The sequence below is a fragment of the Tachysurus fulvidraco genome, chromosome 21, assembly GCF_022655615.1.
Source record: "Tachysurus fulvidraco isolate hzauxx_2018 chromosome 21, HZAU_PFXX_2.0, whole genome shotgun sequence".
In the NCBI taxonomy this organism is placed as follows: domain Eukaryota; kingdom Metazoa; phylum Chordata; class Actinopteri; order Siluriformes; family Bagridae; genus Tachysurus; species Tachysurus fulvidraco.
In genome coordinates this window covers 19,897,519-19,914,307 of record NC_062538.1, presented here as the reverse complement: position 1 = coordinate 19,914,307, position 16,789 = coordinate 19,897,519, and the positions used below count along the sequence as shown (strand labels likewise).

At 41.4% G+C, this 16,789-nt stretch overlaps 2 protein-coding genes across 4 annotated transcripts in view; one reads left to right on the top strand and one right to left on the bottom strand.

Moving 5' to 3' along the window:
• Window positions 1–333, top strand: part of stom (stomatin) — an 8,181-nt gene extending 7,848 nt beyond the window's left edge. For both annotated transcript variants that reach the window (XM_027152653.2, XM_027152654.2), the window contains one exon: window positions 1–333. This exon is cut by the window's left edge and continues 1,151 nt beyond it. The gene's annotated coding sequence lies outside the window, so the exon portion shown is untranslated.
• A 53-nt stretch (window positions 334–386) lies between these two features.
• Window positions 387–16,120, bottom strand: gsna (gelsolin a). 2 transcript variants are annotated; one of them, XM_047805596.1, is made up of 17 exons: window positions 15,952–16,120; window positions 10,295–10,492; window positions 9,982–10,136; window positions 8,705–8,866; window positions 8,377–8,526; window positions 8,192–8,281; window positions 7,982–8,114; window positions 6,659–6,963; window positions 6,442–6,575; window positions 5,633–5,723; window positions 5,198–5,224; window positions 3,477–3,647; window positions 2,696–2,870; window positions 2,448–2,569; window positions 2,260–2,337; window positions 2,062–2,122; window positions 387–1,812 (listed from the first exon to the last, which is right to left on the bottom strand). In XM_047805596.1, the coding sequence occupies exons 2-17, from the start codon at window positions 10,485–10,487 to the stop codon at window positions 1,643–1,645; spliced, it is 2,217 nt and encodes a 738-aa protein (XP_047661552.1). In that variant the 5' UTR covers window positions 10,488–10,492; window positions 15,952–16,120; the 3' UTR covers window positions 387–1,642. The 2 variants fall into 2 exon arrangements, with proteins under 2 accessions (XP_047661552.1, XP_027008451.2); XM_027152650.2 differs by lacking the exon at window positions 5,198–5,224 and having other exon boundaries at window positions 15,952–16,112.
• Between the last annotated feature and the right edge of the window lie 669 nt (window positions 16,121–16,789).

Genomic DNA, 16,789 nt, shown 5'->3' with positions numbered 1-16,789 from the left:
ACATTGACACCGGCCTATCACAGACGTACGCAGAAGAGGGCAGATTAATGTTTGTTATTCTGTACGAACAAATTAATCTATGCGAATTTCTGCCCTATGCAAATGTTTTGCATGGTTCAGCCATTCAGTATGCATCTTGTACACATTGCTGCTCTTTTTGTCTTCCGTCTCTTCCTGTTTCAGAGAAAACAGAGTAATTGTCGTCCAGCGTCATCTTCTTATATAATTTTTTTTCTTAATTTACACTCATTGACACTTGTTCTGGTCATTTGTATTGCTTTCTTAATCTTCAATGCATGTAAATGTAAACACATAAAACTCGTTTGTCTTGTCCGGGTCTGTTTGTTCATTATAATCCGAGCGCAGTAAATACATCAGACTATTAATGAATGGTGCACAGGAGGTGTTTTATTCAATTTTATTTTAAGACAACGAATATGTAAGACATGGCATCTGTTTGGTATCTGTGGAACAGGGATTAGAAAACAAAAGCAGCCAAGACTGGAATTTGTCACTATGGCACAGAGTTGTACGTCGCTCCGGATTCGGCGTCTGCCAAATGCTGTAAATGTATTTGAGTCGCATACTGAACATTTATTTCTAAACAAATGGTCAAGTTGGTCATTAATAAGGGGACATATACAACAGAGACACCGAGACCACCACAAGCATGTCATTGATTGGATATAATCCTGGATTTTTCCTTTCAGCAAGCAGTCCGTAAAGTCAAATAGGCCCTGGTCACATGCTGTGTGCTCTGTACAGTGTAATCTTCAGAGTTCTTTTCTTGGGTTAATGTCAAACTGTTGTAACCGCTCAAAATGAGAAGACATCCCTGTACAACTCCTGAGCATCAGAACGAATAGCTACATGATGGAAAACCTCATGACACCATATGATGATGTTTGTTTATTGCTATTTCTGAGGCACTACATATTTAATGCACACATGCATTTTATGAATGCGCTCCGAATCCACTGACAAGAACGTGCAATCTAAGGAAAGATAATATTGCGGTTAAACTCCTTTACAAATCTGCTTGAATGTGAAAACAAACTATATGCAAACGTACAGGAAGAACCAGATTGTGTCATTTTATTAAAAACACACTTTCAGGATTTTTTGCCTCAGTAGAACTACTTTGTTAATCTGACAAGTAACAATATTTGGAAAAAAAAGCCTCATTAAACAGTCATAACCATTCTTAATTCCTTGGCGATTCATAATTTGAGACCCTTTTTAGAAGCAATATCTGCGAATCACAGACATCACAAATTATGATCCGATTTGTTTTTGGTCTGTTTTTCCAGACTGACTAAAAGAGGCATAAAAATAAAAAAAAAAAGAAAGAAAGAAAAAAGGTTCACCTCAGATACATGATCTACTTTAGAAATGACAGCGTAGCACTTAAATACAGTTAGAAATACAATGCCTACTTTTAAAACGCAGTAAAAAAAGTGCAAGTGAAAATTAAAGCTTCTGACTACAGATGAGGTTCGGCATGTACAAGTTGCCTTTTTACACTGAACTCCCAACTACTCCGATGGAAATATTGCAATCAGTGGCAAAGGGCAACTTCCACTGCAACCTTAATAAGGCAGAGGTTTTTTTTTTTTTTTTTTTAAAGGTCAGGTCAGAGGTTTCAAATCTGGAGCTCGGCCATGGCGCGGTCCAGAGGGTCGCTGCTCCAGTAGTCGTGGTCCCATCCCAGGAACCAGCCGGTGAACGTGGGAGGTTCGAAGCCCTGCTTGATCTTCACAATAGGAGTACGGCGGTCTCGGTTGGCCGGGTCTGTCTCGATGTACCGGGCAGCTGAAAAGATAATATGGAGTTTTAGAAATGTTCAGTCGTCCCACACTAATATTTTATAATCTAATAACCTAACTCTTTTAACTATATACCTTTCATATTAGTTTCATTATAGGTACTAAATAATGTGCTGCAAGGTGAATAACAGAACAATGAGCAGTAAGCGTGCAAAACATCTATAATGAGGTACTTTCCACACATCTGAGACTGTCATATGTATTACTCATGAGTGAGATGTTTAACGAGCCTCACCTGAAGCCATTGCCTCAGTCTTTTCCTCCTCTTGTGCCTCATTACCGATCCATACAAACACCTGCAACACAACCAGAGCAGTCAGAAACCCCAGGAGACATCGATATGGATTCATACTGGCTCTCTATGAAATCATTCAATAATTCATTTATTTGTGTGGGTCTGTTTGGGTTTGGTAAAAGAGAGGATCTTTGTTACCTGGTCCCATGTATCCAGGATCATGACATCATCTGTGGCCAGATCCTCTTGAGTCATCTCCCCAGGTACCTCCTCAATCTACAAAACAAACAAAAAGTGCTGTTATTTGGTACCGGAGAGTTTGTTCAATTCTGACCAGTCACAATCAAAATGATTATTTTTGAATTGAATATTGGTCCAACACTCACAATGAAGCGGCCGGTTTTGTTGGAGCAGGCGAACAGTCTGGGTGGGTGAGTGTCCATCTTATCCTTCAGCCTGGAGGATGTGCGGTACTCTGTCTTTCCTCCCAGAGCTGCCCAGAAGTCACCTGCGCACAAATGAACAGTAAAATCTCCTTATGCACTGAGCTAGAAACAGAAACAGAAGCTACAAACACATGCAGTCTTGTTATGTTTCCAGAATATAAACCCAGATTAATAAGCTGTGCTATTACCGCTCTCTCCACCCTCTGCAATCTCAGAGGTGGTGACCCCGAGGATACCGCATAGCTGCTGTGCTCCCTGTTTCTCGGTGTCACTGGCACCAACACCGACCCACATGAAGCTGCCTGATGGGGTCACCAGGACAAAGACATCGTTGGAGTTCAGGTTTGAGGAAACAGCATCAATCTGGAGAGGACAAATTCCAGTAAGCATGAACTCTTGCAAGAGTCTCTTTAGTACATGTTTGCCTGCTAGGTCAACTGTGGCCACTAGAGGGAGACATAAGTGAGTGAGTCAGCCTGCTAACTAATTAATCCAATCAGTCTTACCTGTGCCTGGCTTTATTTAAGAGAATTTTGCAGCTCACTATAATGCTCAGTCTTGCTTTCCCTTTTATTTTGCACCCTAGTACTGTTTATTTATTGTTTTCAGTATAACCAACTGGAAGAAATAAAAAGTGATTATAAAAATTTAAATTTATGTTTCCTCTTTCCTTCAAATTTATGTTTCCTCTTTCCTTCTTTCCTCTTTCCTCAAGACAGTAATGTTCTTGGTCCCTGCTTTACCGCCTCCCCATTACAGCTTCCTGGCTTAAGTCTAGGATATTTGCTTGAAATCTGTCTGAAGTGACAAGATCAGACTTTGTCAAGAAAGCTGTTTTGAAATTAAGCTCCAATCTGTGTAAATGTACACATCTGAGTTACACAAGAATTCACTGATATAAAAGTTGAAAACAATCATAAATTAGATTCGTGTTGTATGTTTCGAAATGTGTTTGAGTTACATGCTGACCTCCACAGCCCGGGTACATCCCGCCGTGCTGGAGCGCACTTGGAACAGGCGAGTCTGCGCAGGTTGGGTCTGACCTCCTTCCCTGGACGTGCCTCCCTGGTACACCACCATGGGCTTTCCACCAAACAGACTAATGAGGTGTGCTGGCTCCTTACCCTGAACCACACGTACCTGAGAAACACAAACACACATTCAGATATAATCAGAGATAATCACACCTGAATCATAATATAATGTAGCATAAACTCTTAAAAACTGCCTAAGAACATGTATACACATAAAGGATAGCAGGACCTAGTAATTTACCTTGTTATGCTAAAACTCCTCCCATCCAAACAGCAAGCCAGCTAACTAAACCTCTAGCAAACTAGCTTGGATTTGTCCCATTTATTTAACAAGTACACAAACATAATTCTTTTGTCTAGCTAATTATCAAAGCATTCAATTCTGTGGTAAAAAGTGTGAGGAAACCATGTAATTTTGTACAGTTTCTTAAATTCAACCCTATCTGGTAATCTCTTAACAGTGCTGATTCACAAAAGTGTAAAAGACAAGCGTTATTTCATTCCTTTACACCAGGTGGCATCTGTGAACTAATCATACCGAGTGGTTTGGTCATAGAGTTAACATTCCCAACAGCTTTTTTATCTGGCTTCATCAAGTTTCGTACAAAAAGAGCTCTTTTGCTTCCTCTCCCCTAAACACTGGGCCTAACTGTCTCGCTTTTCTGCTCTACTCAGCCTGAATTATGGAGTTGTTTACTGTTCAGACTGATTCCAGCAGGATTTGGACTTAAATGAAGCCCCCTAAATGTCCCTCCTGAGCCTGACGACGCTCCTGAGACTGATATATATATATATATATTCCTGTCAGGAATGTGCATAAAATTCAGTATCCTGGGTAAATTTATGCACATTTCTGACAGAACTGTGTACTTTTTTTAGCAGTTGACATGCAGCAAATGCACAAGTTCACACACCACACAATACAAGTACATCCATAAATTCTAATGTTTAACAGAGAATAGCAAACAAACACACGAGCAAACCCGAGATGCTTATTGTGAAAGAAGGTGAAGAAAAATCAGTTCAGCCCAAGACCTTTTAGCAATTATTAGCATAATGCGCACACATGATCCATTATAAAAAAAGAGCTCAACCAAGAAAGTGTCCACTGAATTCAGGCATGCGAATCTTCTCGAATCATGACCATTGTGCATCGCAATACTCTTAGAATGTAAAGATAGTGCTACTGTTTTAATAAATAGCTCAGAGACTCTCTTCTTAAGGCTGAGGTTCCCAAACTCACAGGTCAAAGGCCAAAGATAAAATTGTCATGAAGTGGATGTAACTCCGACCAGAAACAAAACAAATACACCTTTTACACCCGAGCCCTTTCCCCTTCAGTGAACTGTATGTTGTTAAGCATGAATTTTATTTGTGTTCCATCTGAGCACTAACTGAAGAAGTAAAAAGCATTGTTTTAGGTTTCCTGTATTGCTGTAGAACAGAAAATGCTATGTTTAGCCTATAAATACTGGCACCTCTGTGAAAAGGTCACTTCATCAGCATGACGGCCTATGATTTATTTTTTTGTTTTGTACTGACATGCTCAGAGAAAAACAGCTTTATCTAGAAGATAAAATCATTCTCTTTATCTAAGTGAAGGCTAGAGTACATTCAGTGTCTGTGAGGAGGCATGCTGGTCTTAGACGGGTCTACCTGAGTAGTGATAGGAGCACCAGCCACCTAGAAACACACCACATATGGGCAGCAAATCCAAAAAAAAAAAAGGACAGGGAAGAAAGAAAAACATAGAGGATGAAGGTGAAGAGGATGAAGACAAGGAAACAGTGGTTGATTGAAAAGTCGAGATTCAAGCCCCAGCACCGCCAAGCTGCCACTGTTGGGCAAATGAGCAAGACCCTTAACCCTCCCTGTGGCCTTGTTCAACAACCCAACAATGGCAGCTTTGTGGACCTGGGATTCAAACTCACAACCTTCTGATCAGTAGACCAACACCTTAGCCACTAAGCTTCCATAGTGACCTACCACCATACTACAGTATTCTACACAACTCCTGTACGCTGATGTGAATCAAAACATAAAGTGACTGAGGAATATCAAATAAGGCTGAAGTTGTGGTTGGTTAATTACCTGCACAGGTCCACCTCCAAGCTCATCATCCAGCTGTGTGGCCAGGATAGCAGATGCACCAATTTCATCCTGTGTGGAGTCCACACCTTGCCTACAGGAAAAGATAAAGTTCGACAAAATACTCAAGAGTCTGTTCATGGACCGAGCTGCCAAGCATCATTGTCAAGCACACCACACGTCAGAACATACACTATCTCAGGGACCTGCTGCTAAGAAACTGTGTTCATTCTAGTGTTACTGCACGCAATATTGTCTGAACTTACAGTATTTACATACAGTATGGACGCCGGTCGATCAGCGCGGTTTTTTGTTTACTGTCTTTTGTGTGCTGTCTTTTTTGCATTTTGTGTATTGTCTTGTAACCTTTTGTCTGCACTGTCTTTTGTCCTGCATTGTCTTGTCTGTCTTGTTTGCATTGTCCTGCACTGTCTTGTCTGTCTTGTTTGTATTGTCCTGTACTGTCTTGTCTGTCTTGTTTGTATTGTCCTGCAATGTCTTGTCTGTCTTGTTTGTATTGTCCTGCACTGTCTTGTCTGTCTTGTCTTGCACTGTTTGCACCAGGTTGCACAGATGCACTTTATGTGGCTAAGACTACTTACTAAGTCCTAGCCCTGTCTTTGTTTTATGTAGCACCATGATCCTGGAGAAACGTTGTCTCATTTCACTGTGTACTGCAACAGCTATATATGGTTGAAATGACAATAAAAGCTACTTGACTCTTGACGTCCTGCTAACAAAGTTTCACTCGTTATCCATCAGACACAATCTGATCACGCTCAATGTGATCATGACTTGTAGTGAAGTCTTACCAAATGTAGATGATGCTTCCGTGTCTGCCTCCGTGTCTGTAGTTATAAAGAACGATGTAACTGTCTCCGCCGTAGAACTGGCCGTACGTAGACGGGTCAACGGGAACCTTGTCGGGACCTTCGATACGCCAGATCTGTAAGAGGAGAACACGAGATGTTGCTTCTGAGGAACGAATTTTCAATCAGAATCAAAATACACTGCATGTGCCGTGCTCACCTGTTTCTCTCCACTGCCGTCATCGATCATGCCGTGCTGCGCTGCCATGGCAGGTGAATCGTGCAGAGTGGCAGCATCGAACGGTACTTTCTCGATCTTGGCGATGTGGTTGGAAACGTACGCCATGCCCATGCCATCTGTCTGGTCCACATCACGCCAATTCTTGAAGAACTGCTTGAAGAGCGGAGTCTCGCCCATCTCGGGGAGGATCTGCACCTGAGTGTGCTTGGGGTAGCCCATCTTCTTAATGAAGCCATCTGCTGCTTTCATGGCTGCCTTGCGCTCCTCGACGTTGGCTTCCTTTCCTGTTGGGCGAAGGCCACCGGATGTTACAAGCTTTGTCAGAAAACTTCTGGATCTAAAAATCCATGGCCTTTTTTTTTTTCAAATGCTTCTTATATGGTTTGTTGTGAAACATCTTCCATATGGACTAATTGCTAATAGCTTATTGAAAATGGCTTACTTTAAAATAGTAACAGTAGCGTAGCATACTAGCATATAGCAACATAACATGCCTTACCATAGTTTTTACTTAAAACAGAGACTTGGTCAGTATTTCTGTTAAAACCAGATTTGAACAGCGTAACAAGGCTTCGCAAAACTTTCTAACCATTGCATTCAACATGCAAATTACTAGGGACGTATGCAAAGATATGCAAAGGTTTTTAGTCAATGAACCTACATGCTGAACTAGACTAACTTGGGTAAGGTTATTGTTAAAAAATGATGAGCTTTTACATTTATTTTTGACAAATTATTTTTTTTTAGCTAGCTACAATTTGGGATGGTAGGAAGACATGGAGATGTTTAAAATCTGTATATTGTGAATCTATTTTACTTGCTTTGAATCACAGATCATGTACCAAATTCATGCTTCTTAAATCTTACCAGTACCAGATTCATGGTTCCCAAAATTTACCAGTACGCTGCATTCTGTTCCAACGGAAATCGACTTATGGGACGTTTTAATCCAGAATAAACAAATGAAAAATTTTAGCACTGCAAGTCTGGTATGAAATGAGTCAAGACGGTGTGAGACGTGTTTTTTCCTCTGTTCGATAACCTTACACAGAATTTTAGTGGTTATATATAATGGGTTTGATATAATGGTTATTTATAATGGGTTTGATATAATGGTTATTTATAATGGGTTTGATATAATGGTTATTTATAATGGGTTTGATATAACCATTAACTTTAAAGATAGACGACAAAGACATTCAACGATCAACATGGATGCCACAAACAGGCGCAAAAGCCGGTAAAAAAAAAAAAAGTTTTAGATGCTTGATTGAGGCCATTGGCTTTGACTTTGCTTCTCACCTTTCCATGCAAAGATCTTTCCGTCTGAACCGTGGTCCAGAATGAAGCAGTCTGTGGACTCCAGAAGGCTCTGAGTAAAAGGGTTCTCATCAGCCACCAAGGCCATAGCCATACTTCCGCTAGCGTCCGAAACCTGTGGATCACAGCCCATACTTTATACAACTCTGTTTCCGGTCTTCACACTTCCACCTGTTTGAACGGTCACATCACCTTGTACAGTTTAGCCAGCTTCCTGTTGGAAGCATCTGCTTTGAGGTCATCATCAGTTCCTTCAGGCAGGTCTGGCTTTTCTCCTAGAACCTGTCATCAGATACAGAACATTTTCTTAGTCCTGTTGACTTAGTATCAACACTGCTGTTAGTTCAGTCTATTTAATTAAAAGGTAGAATCTTTACCTCGAGGATCTTTTCCCGTTCCCGTCCTTCGTCACACACGTACACGCTGGCTCTCCCGCTGCGCTCGTTATCACGGATCGCCTTGGCAAACTGAGTGGCCTTCAGCTTCTCGAAGCGGTTGCTCTTAGATCCGCACCACTGGTAGATCTCCTGCAGTATACAGGAACGACAGGAATAAAGGTGATGTATATTCACAGAAAACATCAACAGTTACGCATGTTTTCCTATGAAGCATCTGCTATACAGTGAAAGTCCCGGTGTATGTTACTATAAAAACGTTAGCAGATCAGATCTGGCAGATTGACACGCATTCAGATCCGTTACTCACGTTCCCGAGGTCCAGGATGAAGCAGTCGCCCTGGTTAAAGCTGTCCCAGCTGACCGGCACCTCTGTAGCCCTTACGACACGCCGACCTTTGACCTGGAGCACACGCTGAACCACTACCTCGTTGGTGACAACGTGCTTGAACCCTGAAGCGACTCCTCCTTTCTGAGATGAAGAGAAAAGTCAGGTTTAAGGTTTAAAGTCAGGAAGCAGCGACGTAATCAGGACTATATCCGGGAACACTGACGAGTGACTCTCTCTAGAGTTAATTATCTGTTCCGATTTATCTCGCTGTTTTTCGGCAAAACAGTAACATAACACACAGTAGCCAATAACTGAGTCATGGGGAAAAAAAACAAAACACTACGACTTATAGTACTAAAGTGATCGTTTCTTTTAAGGAATTATTTATTTTAGAACGAGCCTAAATATGGCACCTACTGCACTTCCTCTTCAAATGGCACTTCAATGTGGACCACACCGTTATTAACATTAGTATAAATTTGTAATGAAGCAGGGGGCTTAGTGGTTAGCACGTTCGACTCACACCTCCAGGGTCGGGGTTCGATTCCCGCCTCCGCCTTGTGTGTGTGGAGTTTGCATGTTCTCCCCGGGCCTCGGGGGTTTCCTCCAGTAGGTTGATTGGCATCTCTGGAAAATTATCCCTAGTGTGTGATTGCATGACTGAATGAGTGTGTGTGTGTGTGTGTGTGTGTGTGCCCTGCGATGGGTTGGCACTCCATCCAGGGTTTATCCTGCCTTGATGCCCGATGACGCCTGAGATCCCTGTGACCCGAGGTAGTTCAGATGAGTGAGTGAGTGAGTGTAATGAAGCACCTGCTCTGGATTCAAAAGGCCTGCAGTATTTGATAAAATTGTGCACATATTATTGCTTGAGTGCAAACAAGGATGTGCGTTTGCAAAGATCCTTCACTTTCTGACCTCAGGTTATATTCAGGGTTCGAGTACTGTAGCGTCAGCTGTTCCGAGTTTGCTTTGGAGATGATTCAGTACAGAATGATTGCAAAAAAGCTTGAAATAAAGCGATTTTCTTTCCCACAAACGAGTTTACACATGTACCTGTTTTGTTTTGCAAATTTCCGCAACTGAAATCAAAGGCACTCCTTAAAGGTTCAGCTTTATCAGCTAGTTCTTATCAGCTGGATGTTTATTTACTGTGACTGTATAGAATCGACTTACTGCACGTAGTTATTACGTTTAATACTGAAAACCAATGGAGGTCATTTGATCCCTCTTTCTAACCTGTACATGTTACTTACCATGTACTGCAGACCTTTCTTAAAGTAGCCCAGGAACGTTTTAGATTCGTGTCCCTGGACCTCACGGTACTGTATGGGTTTTCCGCCCAGGTGATCATCCAGTTGCACTGTAAATATGGCCGCTGATCCACTTTCATCCTGCGTGCAGTAATCACCTGGAAGACACAAGATGAACTGCTATATAAGTCAAAATGGAGCATGATCATTATACACACGGCAGATTTTATGTCAAAATGGTTTCACCTGCTAACTTGAAGCTTACTTGAGCGCTAAAGTGCACTAAAGAATCAGATCTAATAGACAATGGTCTTACCCAGCCAGAAGTGGAGGTCATACTGCAGGTTACCGGAGCGCTGTTTGATGGTGTTGAGGACCACGTAGGCGTCACCCGTATAAAACGCTCCATACAGGTTCTCTGGAACAGCAACCAGGTCAAAATTCTCAACCCTCCACACCTGTAGTCCAGGCTGCTGGCCGGCCTTCTCAAACTCAGGATGGTACACCATAGTGTCTGGAAAGAAAAACACACAGATCTCAGAAGTATTCTGCATTAAATGATTCGCTACCAGGTGACAGTGATCTATTATTCGTTCCTTTACCTTGAGTTAGTAGTAACTTTTGCTGAACCAGGATAAAAACTCAAGATTAAAATCTTTTACAAAAGTGACCTGGCTAAAAAAAAAAAAAAAAAAAAAGATACACAGTAATATAATCAAATATCCCAAGTAAATTCAACCATAGGGGGCACGGCGGCTTAGTGGTTAGCACGTTCGCCTCACACCTCCAGGGTTGGGGGTTTGATTCCCGCCTCCGCCTTGTGTGTGTGGAGTTTGCATGTTCTCCCCGTGCCTCGGGGGTTTCCTCCGGGTACTCCGGTTTCCTCCCCCGGTCCAAAGACATGCATGGTAGGTTGATTGGCATCTCTGGAAAATTGTCCGTAGTGTGTGAGTGTGTGAGTGAATGAGAGTGTGTGTGTGTGCCCTGCGATGGGTTGGCACTCCGTCCAGGGTGTATCCTGCCTCGATGCCCGATGACGCCTGAGATAGGCACAGGCTCCCCGTGACCCGAGGTAGTTCGGATAAGCGGTACGAAATGAACGAAATTCAACAATGAAGAGAGCACAGTAAGTTTTCCTGTAAGGAGATGATTCCTACTCATTATTTTTTAGGTAGTAGCCTAAACATATTTGTCTTATAACCAATTAGATCCCCTGTACTCCTCCTCAGATGGGTTACAAAAGTCTTACAAACTGGGAGTCTCTCTAATCCTGGAGAGTTTTTTCTGTGCTGAAGGACACACAGGCGGAGCTCACATGAAGAGGAAGAGCTGTGACTCAGTCTAGCAGTACAGGAACAGCAGCTGCCACCGCCTGCTAAAGTATTTGCCCAGCTGCCTTTTCATAACGCCCACATATACATACAAATGCTCTGAGTGCAAGCATACCCACTGAGCCTTAACAGAGATCTGTACCAGTTTTGGCAGGACGCTGCAGTGAGCCTCGTGGCTTGGGGGCTCGTATTGGCAGAGACACTTGTGGTGGGTGTTCGAGGATGTTTGACATTTTTTCATGTCCACCCCAAACCTCTTGTACAAAAATTTAACAAGCTTAAAACTGGGAGCATAAAGAGGCAGTACTTATCCTTCTCAATGTCAATGTTTACTCTAGATGAACAACGTGTAACATATAGCCATACGAGTCTCACGTGACGTGAAATGGGCTGACGAAAGTTTAGCTTGTTAGAAAGCTAGTCAGACCAAATCTGAATCAAATTTGCCGAACATTTCTGCTTCGTGCCTATTATAAGAAATTTCAGATCCAAGATACACGTCAGAAAGATCTCAATGCAATAGGTTCATTCATTCATTCATTTTCTACCGCTTATCCGAACTATTCTCGGGTCACGAGGAGCCTGTGCCTATCTCAGGCGTCATCGGGCATCGAGGCAGGATACACCCTGGACGGAGTGCCAACCCATCGCAGGGCACACACACACACTCTCATTCACTCACACACACACTACGGACAATTTTCCAGAGATGCCAATCAACCTACCATGCATGTCTTTGGACCGGGGGAGATAACAGGAGTACCCGGAGGAAACCCCCGAAGGCACGGGGAGAACATGCAAACTCCACACACACACACACAAGGCGGAGTCGGGAATCAACCCCCCAACCCTGGAGGTGTGAGGCAACTCAGCAGGACATCAAGGACCGTCAGTAAACAAAGGGTATTTCCCTGCAGGGATGAAAATCTCAGCTTGAGTTATCACCCAGCCATTTGGGAGGTACTCAATTCTTACGCTCAATATACATTTAAAGCAAAACCCCATTTAAATGACAAAGAGGAAAAAAACGGTGTAAAATGTTTGAGCAGGATTTACCCTGCGTTCTTCATGACTCCGAAGAACCCGAAGAAATTCATGTATGAACTTCTTCTTCATTACGTTCTTCGCTTCCTTCATCGTTTTATTTTCTTACGCTATTTTATCAAGGTTGACTTTAACCTCGTAATCTGTAGAAAGAAATGAAGAAAAGTGGTGGACGTGGCAACCATATGCTTTTCTGGATTCTGGTTGTTAAGGGGGAATTGAACTAGCTATCTAATGGTACATTGTTGTTTTTTGTGTGTGTGTGTGTGTGTTTTCTCCGTCTTTATCTGTTTTAAGAATCAAGCTATCATTCCCAGCAAACGTTAACTTAACTGTAGGCTAAAAACCTGATTAAACACGCCAGGTACAAATTAGCAAGTGTATAAACACCGTTTTTTTTTTTTACATTCCTTCCCATCACCTCAGAACAAACTGAAGAAGTCTGGAGCTATTTATTTTATGTTATGCGAATAAAACTTGTACCAGAAAGTTTAGTGAAGTGCTTGCTTCATTATAGTATTAGTTCTAGTCTTTCTTTGAAATCTCAGAAGCCCAAATGCACAGAAATGTAAAGCATTTGTACTGGCAGTGAAACCGAAGACTTATTACTGCGATATTGTGGCACAATTTTCCTTTATGACGTCACGTTAGAACCCTTAGCAGCGCTGAATAATACATTCGTGCGTAAAACGGGCTTATTAAATTACAGTAGCATATTTAATAACACACCACACCCTAAAACCAGCTGCATTTTGTTTGCTGTAAACACGCTCACACTCACACACGTGCCTTGAAGCTTGCTTTTATTAGATTTGATAGAGATTTGTATGTGAAGTGCTGTGACTGAACAAAAAAAAAAAAAAAAAACACATAACAAGCCCCTGTAGACACGAGACTGATGAAGCGATGTAATTAGATCGTAACCCAGGGATTGGATGAGTGTGTGTTGTGTTTGGAATCTTTTCCCAGGCTCGACGCATTTACGCTTCTTTCTCGCACTTCGGTTCCTCATGACTGAGAAGAAGCAGAATCAGAGCAGCCATTTCCATCCTTACACTGTAAGTGTAACCCAAACAGTGTTATAAATAACCCAGGTCACGTGACCGATGTTGTATGGCTTGTGTGCTCATGAGGAGAAATAAAATCTGACAGGGGCATTAAAAGATCTCAGATGTCAGTCATTCAACACACAATCGAACCTCCATAACATCCACATATTGAGACTATAATCATTATGTAAGCAAGAATAGTTTTGGTGTTGTTCTAGGAAAATAATCGACGATAATGTTTACTACCTCGAAGTAAATATTACCTGCACGTCCCGAAACGTTCTGTTCTTCTTATACCACAGCAATAAATAACTCTTACAAGCTAGGTTATTTACCTTTTAAAGTCATCCTCATGCAAAAGTCTCAAAAAAAGCAGCTTCTCGTCTCAGAAACCACCCCAAAAACAACCGTAAGGAATTTGACTCATACAGATTTGCATTCTTTATGTCACTGTTCCATGTCTGTACATGCTTTCCTTATGTTTACATATATATCTGAGTGTCCCTATCTGACTCATTCTCACCTCGCCGACATATCCCACCCTCCCGACTCCTTTCCTCACTCCGAGGGCCGATTTCAGCCCTTAACGGTCAACAAACACTTCACCAAGTAGCCCAGCATGACTACACCTTCACTCCACCTTCATACAACATGCACTGAGGAGACTATATAAGGGTTCAAAGTCTGCTGCTATGGGCACAAATGCATGCTGTAATTGCATGCTTCGTTGTGTAAAGACAAACTGAGGATAGATGTTGATCTGAGAGAGCTGCGTTGGTAGCAAGGCTGCTATTTAATGCAGGGGTGGATCTGAATATGGTTAAGAGGAGGAGTGGAAGGAAAATGTTAGTGTGTGCAGCAGGAGAGGGTTAGGACTGTGGTGTGAGACAGCTGGTGATTCGACAGTGACTCGTCAAAAGTATACTTCCTTCTCTGACAAGGAACTGGAATAATTTTAGGCTGCAAATGAAAAACCCCGGAGATAACAAGATCAGCGAGTTTCTCCATCACTAGTGCCTTATCGGTGTTGTTAATTTGTCCCTACTGATTAGTCAGGAAATGTTGATTAATTTGCAGATGGTAGTCTTTGGGAAAATCATAGGTTTAAATACACACAAACCGCATCTAATATACTCTGTCCTTCCGTCGTCTGTCGTTACACTGAGTTTCCACAAAGATACAAAGTTAGATCATGCACTTCCTTTTGTGGTGGTTAGTTCACAATATTTAGTTGCTTTACATGGGTTACCACGGTGACAAACAGCCGTCTATACACGAAACGTCGCTTAGTAATCAAGACAGGAAGCCCATACAATATGTAATCATTCTTTGTGCATTATAGCATGCAATTTAAGATATTTTTAAAATCTCTATACATTTGTGTAAGATAACCTAGATTTAGACTATAGTTTCATTTTCTGCAGGCATTACTCTAAGGGATGTACAATACGGGATGAGGATTATACTGCAACATTGCATGACATTATTTTAGCCAGGATTCAAATGATTTGAGCCTTTGGAAACAGTCCACTGAGTATCTAGGTTATTTGTGCCTCGAGGTGACATCTAACAACGCTCTTCACCTATCGATTAGGAAAGAATGTGACAACACTGGTTTGAAACCTCTCACAGACTTACTTTTCAACTAATGCATGTGCTTTAATAACCAAATCTTTATTTTGTCTGCCAGGAAATTCAGAGCAGTGAGGGCCTAAAATGCCCCTATATGGAATGGATGTGCTGATAGAGCAGGGGAAATAAGAAATACTGTAAAAAATGCACTTCAACAGGGAACCTAGTTAAAGGAAGTAATCATTTATAGTTGCTCATTTGTACATGAGTTTTTGCCCCCAAACATACAACTCTGGCAAGATAAAGCAATGCAATTGAGGGTTATTAGGCTTTGCTCAAGCACCAATCCAGGAGAGAACTGGGATTTGAGCTCACACCCTTTTGATTAGTAACCCATAGCTTTAACCAGTGAATCCACACAACCCAACCTAATCTACATGGGTATGATTTATATCAGTAATCTAAATTCCGGCTCTTTTCAGTGAGTCAGATCATTTGACTCAGCTCACTGACTCCCAGTTTTTTCTAAATTGTTTTTTAAACTAATGATTGTTTTTACTTTTCCTAACAACTGCTCTTATTGTTTAAGCATCTGCATACTCTAATCTGCCCTCTACTAAACAAAATAAGATGCTTGCTTTGCATTTTCTACAAAAAAAATCGACTTAGTTAAATCTTTGAATCAGCAGAGAGCTATAAATGTGTGCTTCAAATAAAAAGATATTTCTGAAAACACCAGTACATTATACAGACATAAGCATCATAATCAGAAACATTAAATTACACTTTTTGACTAAATTACTCTAATTATAAAGGGAAAATGAGTTCATAGGTGCGAGTCGGTTCACCTAAAAGAACCGGGTCAATTGAACCGACTCGTTCTGAAACGATATATAACTAGTTTGTACAGCATATAAAAACAGTTCTAGTAGTTTGCAGTGTAAGTTGGTTGGTAATTAAGATATGTAACGTCTTACCTATTGCTGAGTGATATGTTCTGGATGTGACTGCGGCTGCTGAGAGAGTCCTGTGTCGGTGTGCAGAATAAACAGAGGCAGTTTTGACTGTAATCTCGACCGGGAGACGCCCCTCTGACACAGCACAGGAGGAGGAGGAGGAGGAGGAGGAAGAGGAGGAGGCGGGCACGCTGAGATTTTTATTCCTGCAGGGAAAATTAAATTAGTGTGTCTCCAATGCAGTCCTTTGTAGGGCACGTGGATTATTACGCACACAGCAGCCATTTATAGGGTTAAAAACTGAAGTGATTATAAATATTTGCTTCAAAGGGTTCGGTTTCCAGGGCAACAACCAATGAGCAATTTGCACGCGAAAAATAATAGTCTCGGCTTAAATATAACACAAGATCAAGTAGTCTGCGATTTAATAAACAATATAGGTGATACATGTGTTGTTTTTTTATTTGTTTTTTTTTTATTGTTGTCAAAAACTGACAGGGTTGAGTTGCAAACTTATATCTAACATTTATATTAGATTTTGTTTTAATAGTGATAAATGTTTATAAATGTTAATTGTTTGTAATTAGTTTATTATACTGAAACCTTGTTGGATACTAAAACGTATATTAAACGTATTTTGTACACAACTTGAAGTCTATAGTGACTGTTTTTTATGTGTATAAACGTTTCTCGTTTGTTTTTTTATGTTTAGTGCTGAAAGATAACCTAGCGTTTTTTTATATTCGTTGTTGAATGTTTAAAGAGAGAGAAAGAGACAGAGAGAGGGGAGGAGACAAAGAGAAGGGAGGGGGAGGGGGGGCCGACCGAGAGAGAGAAAAAAACAGAGGGGGAGAGAGAG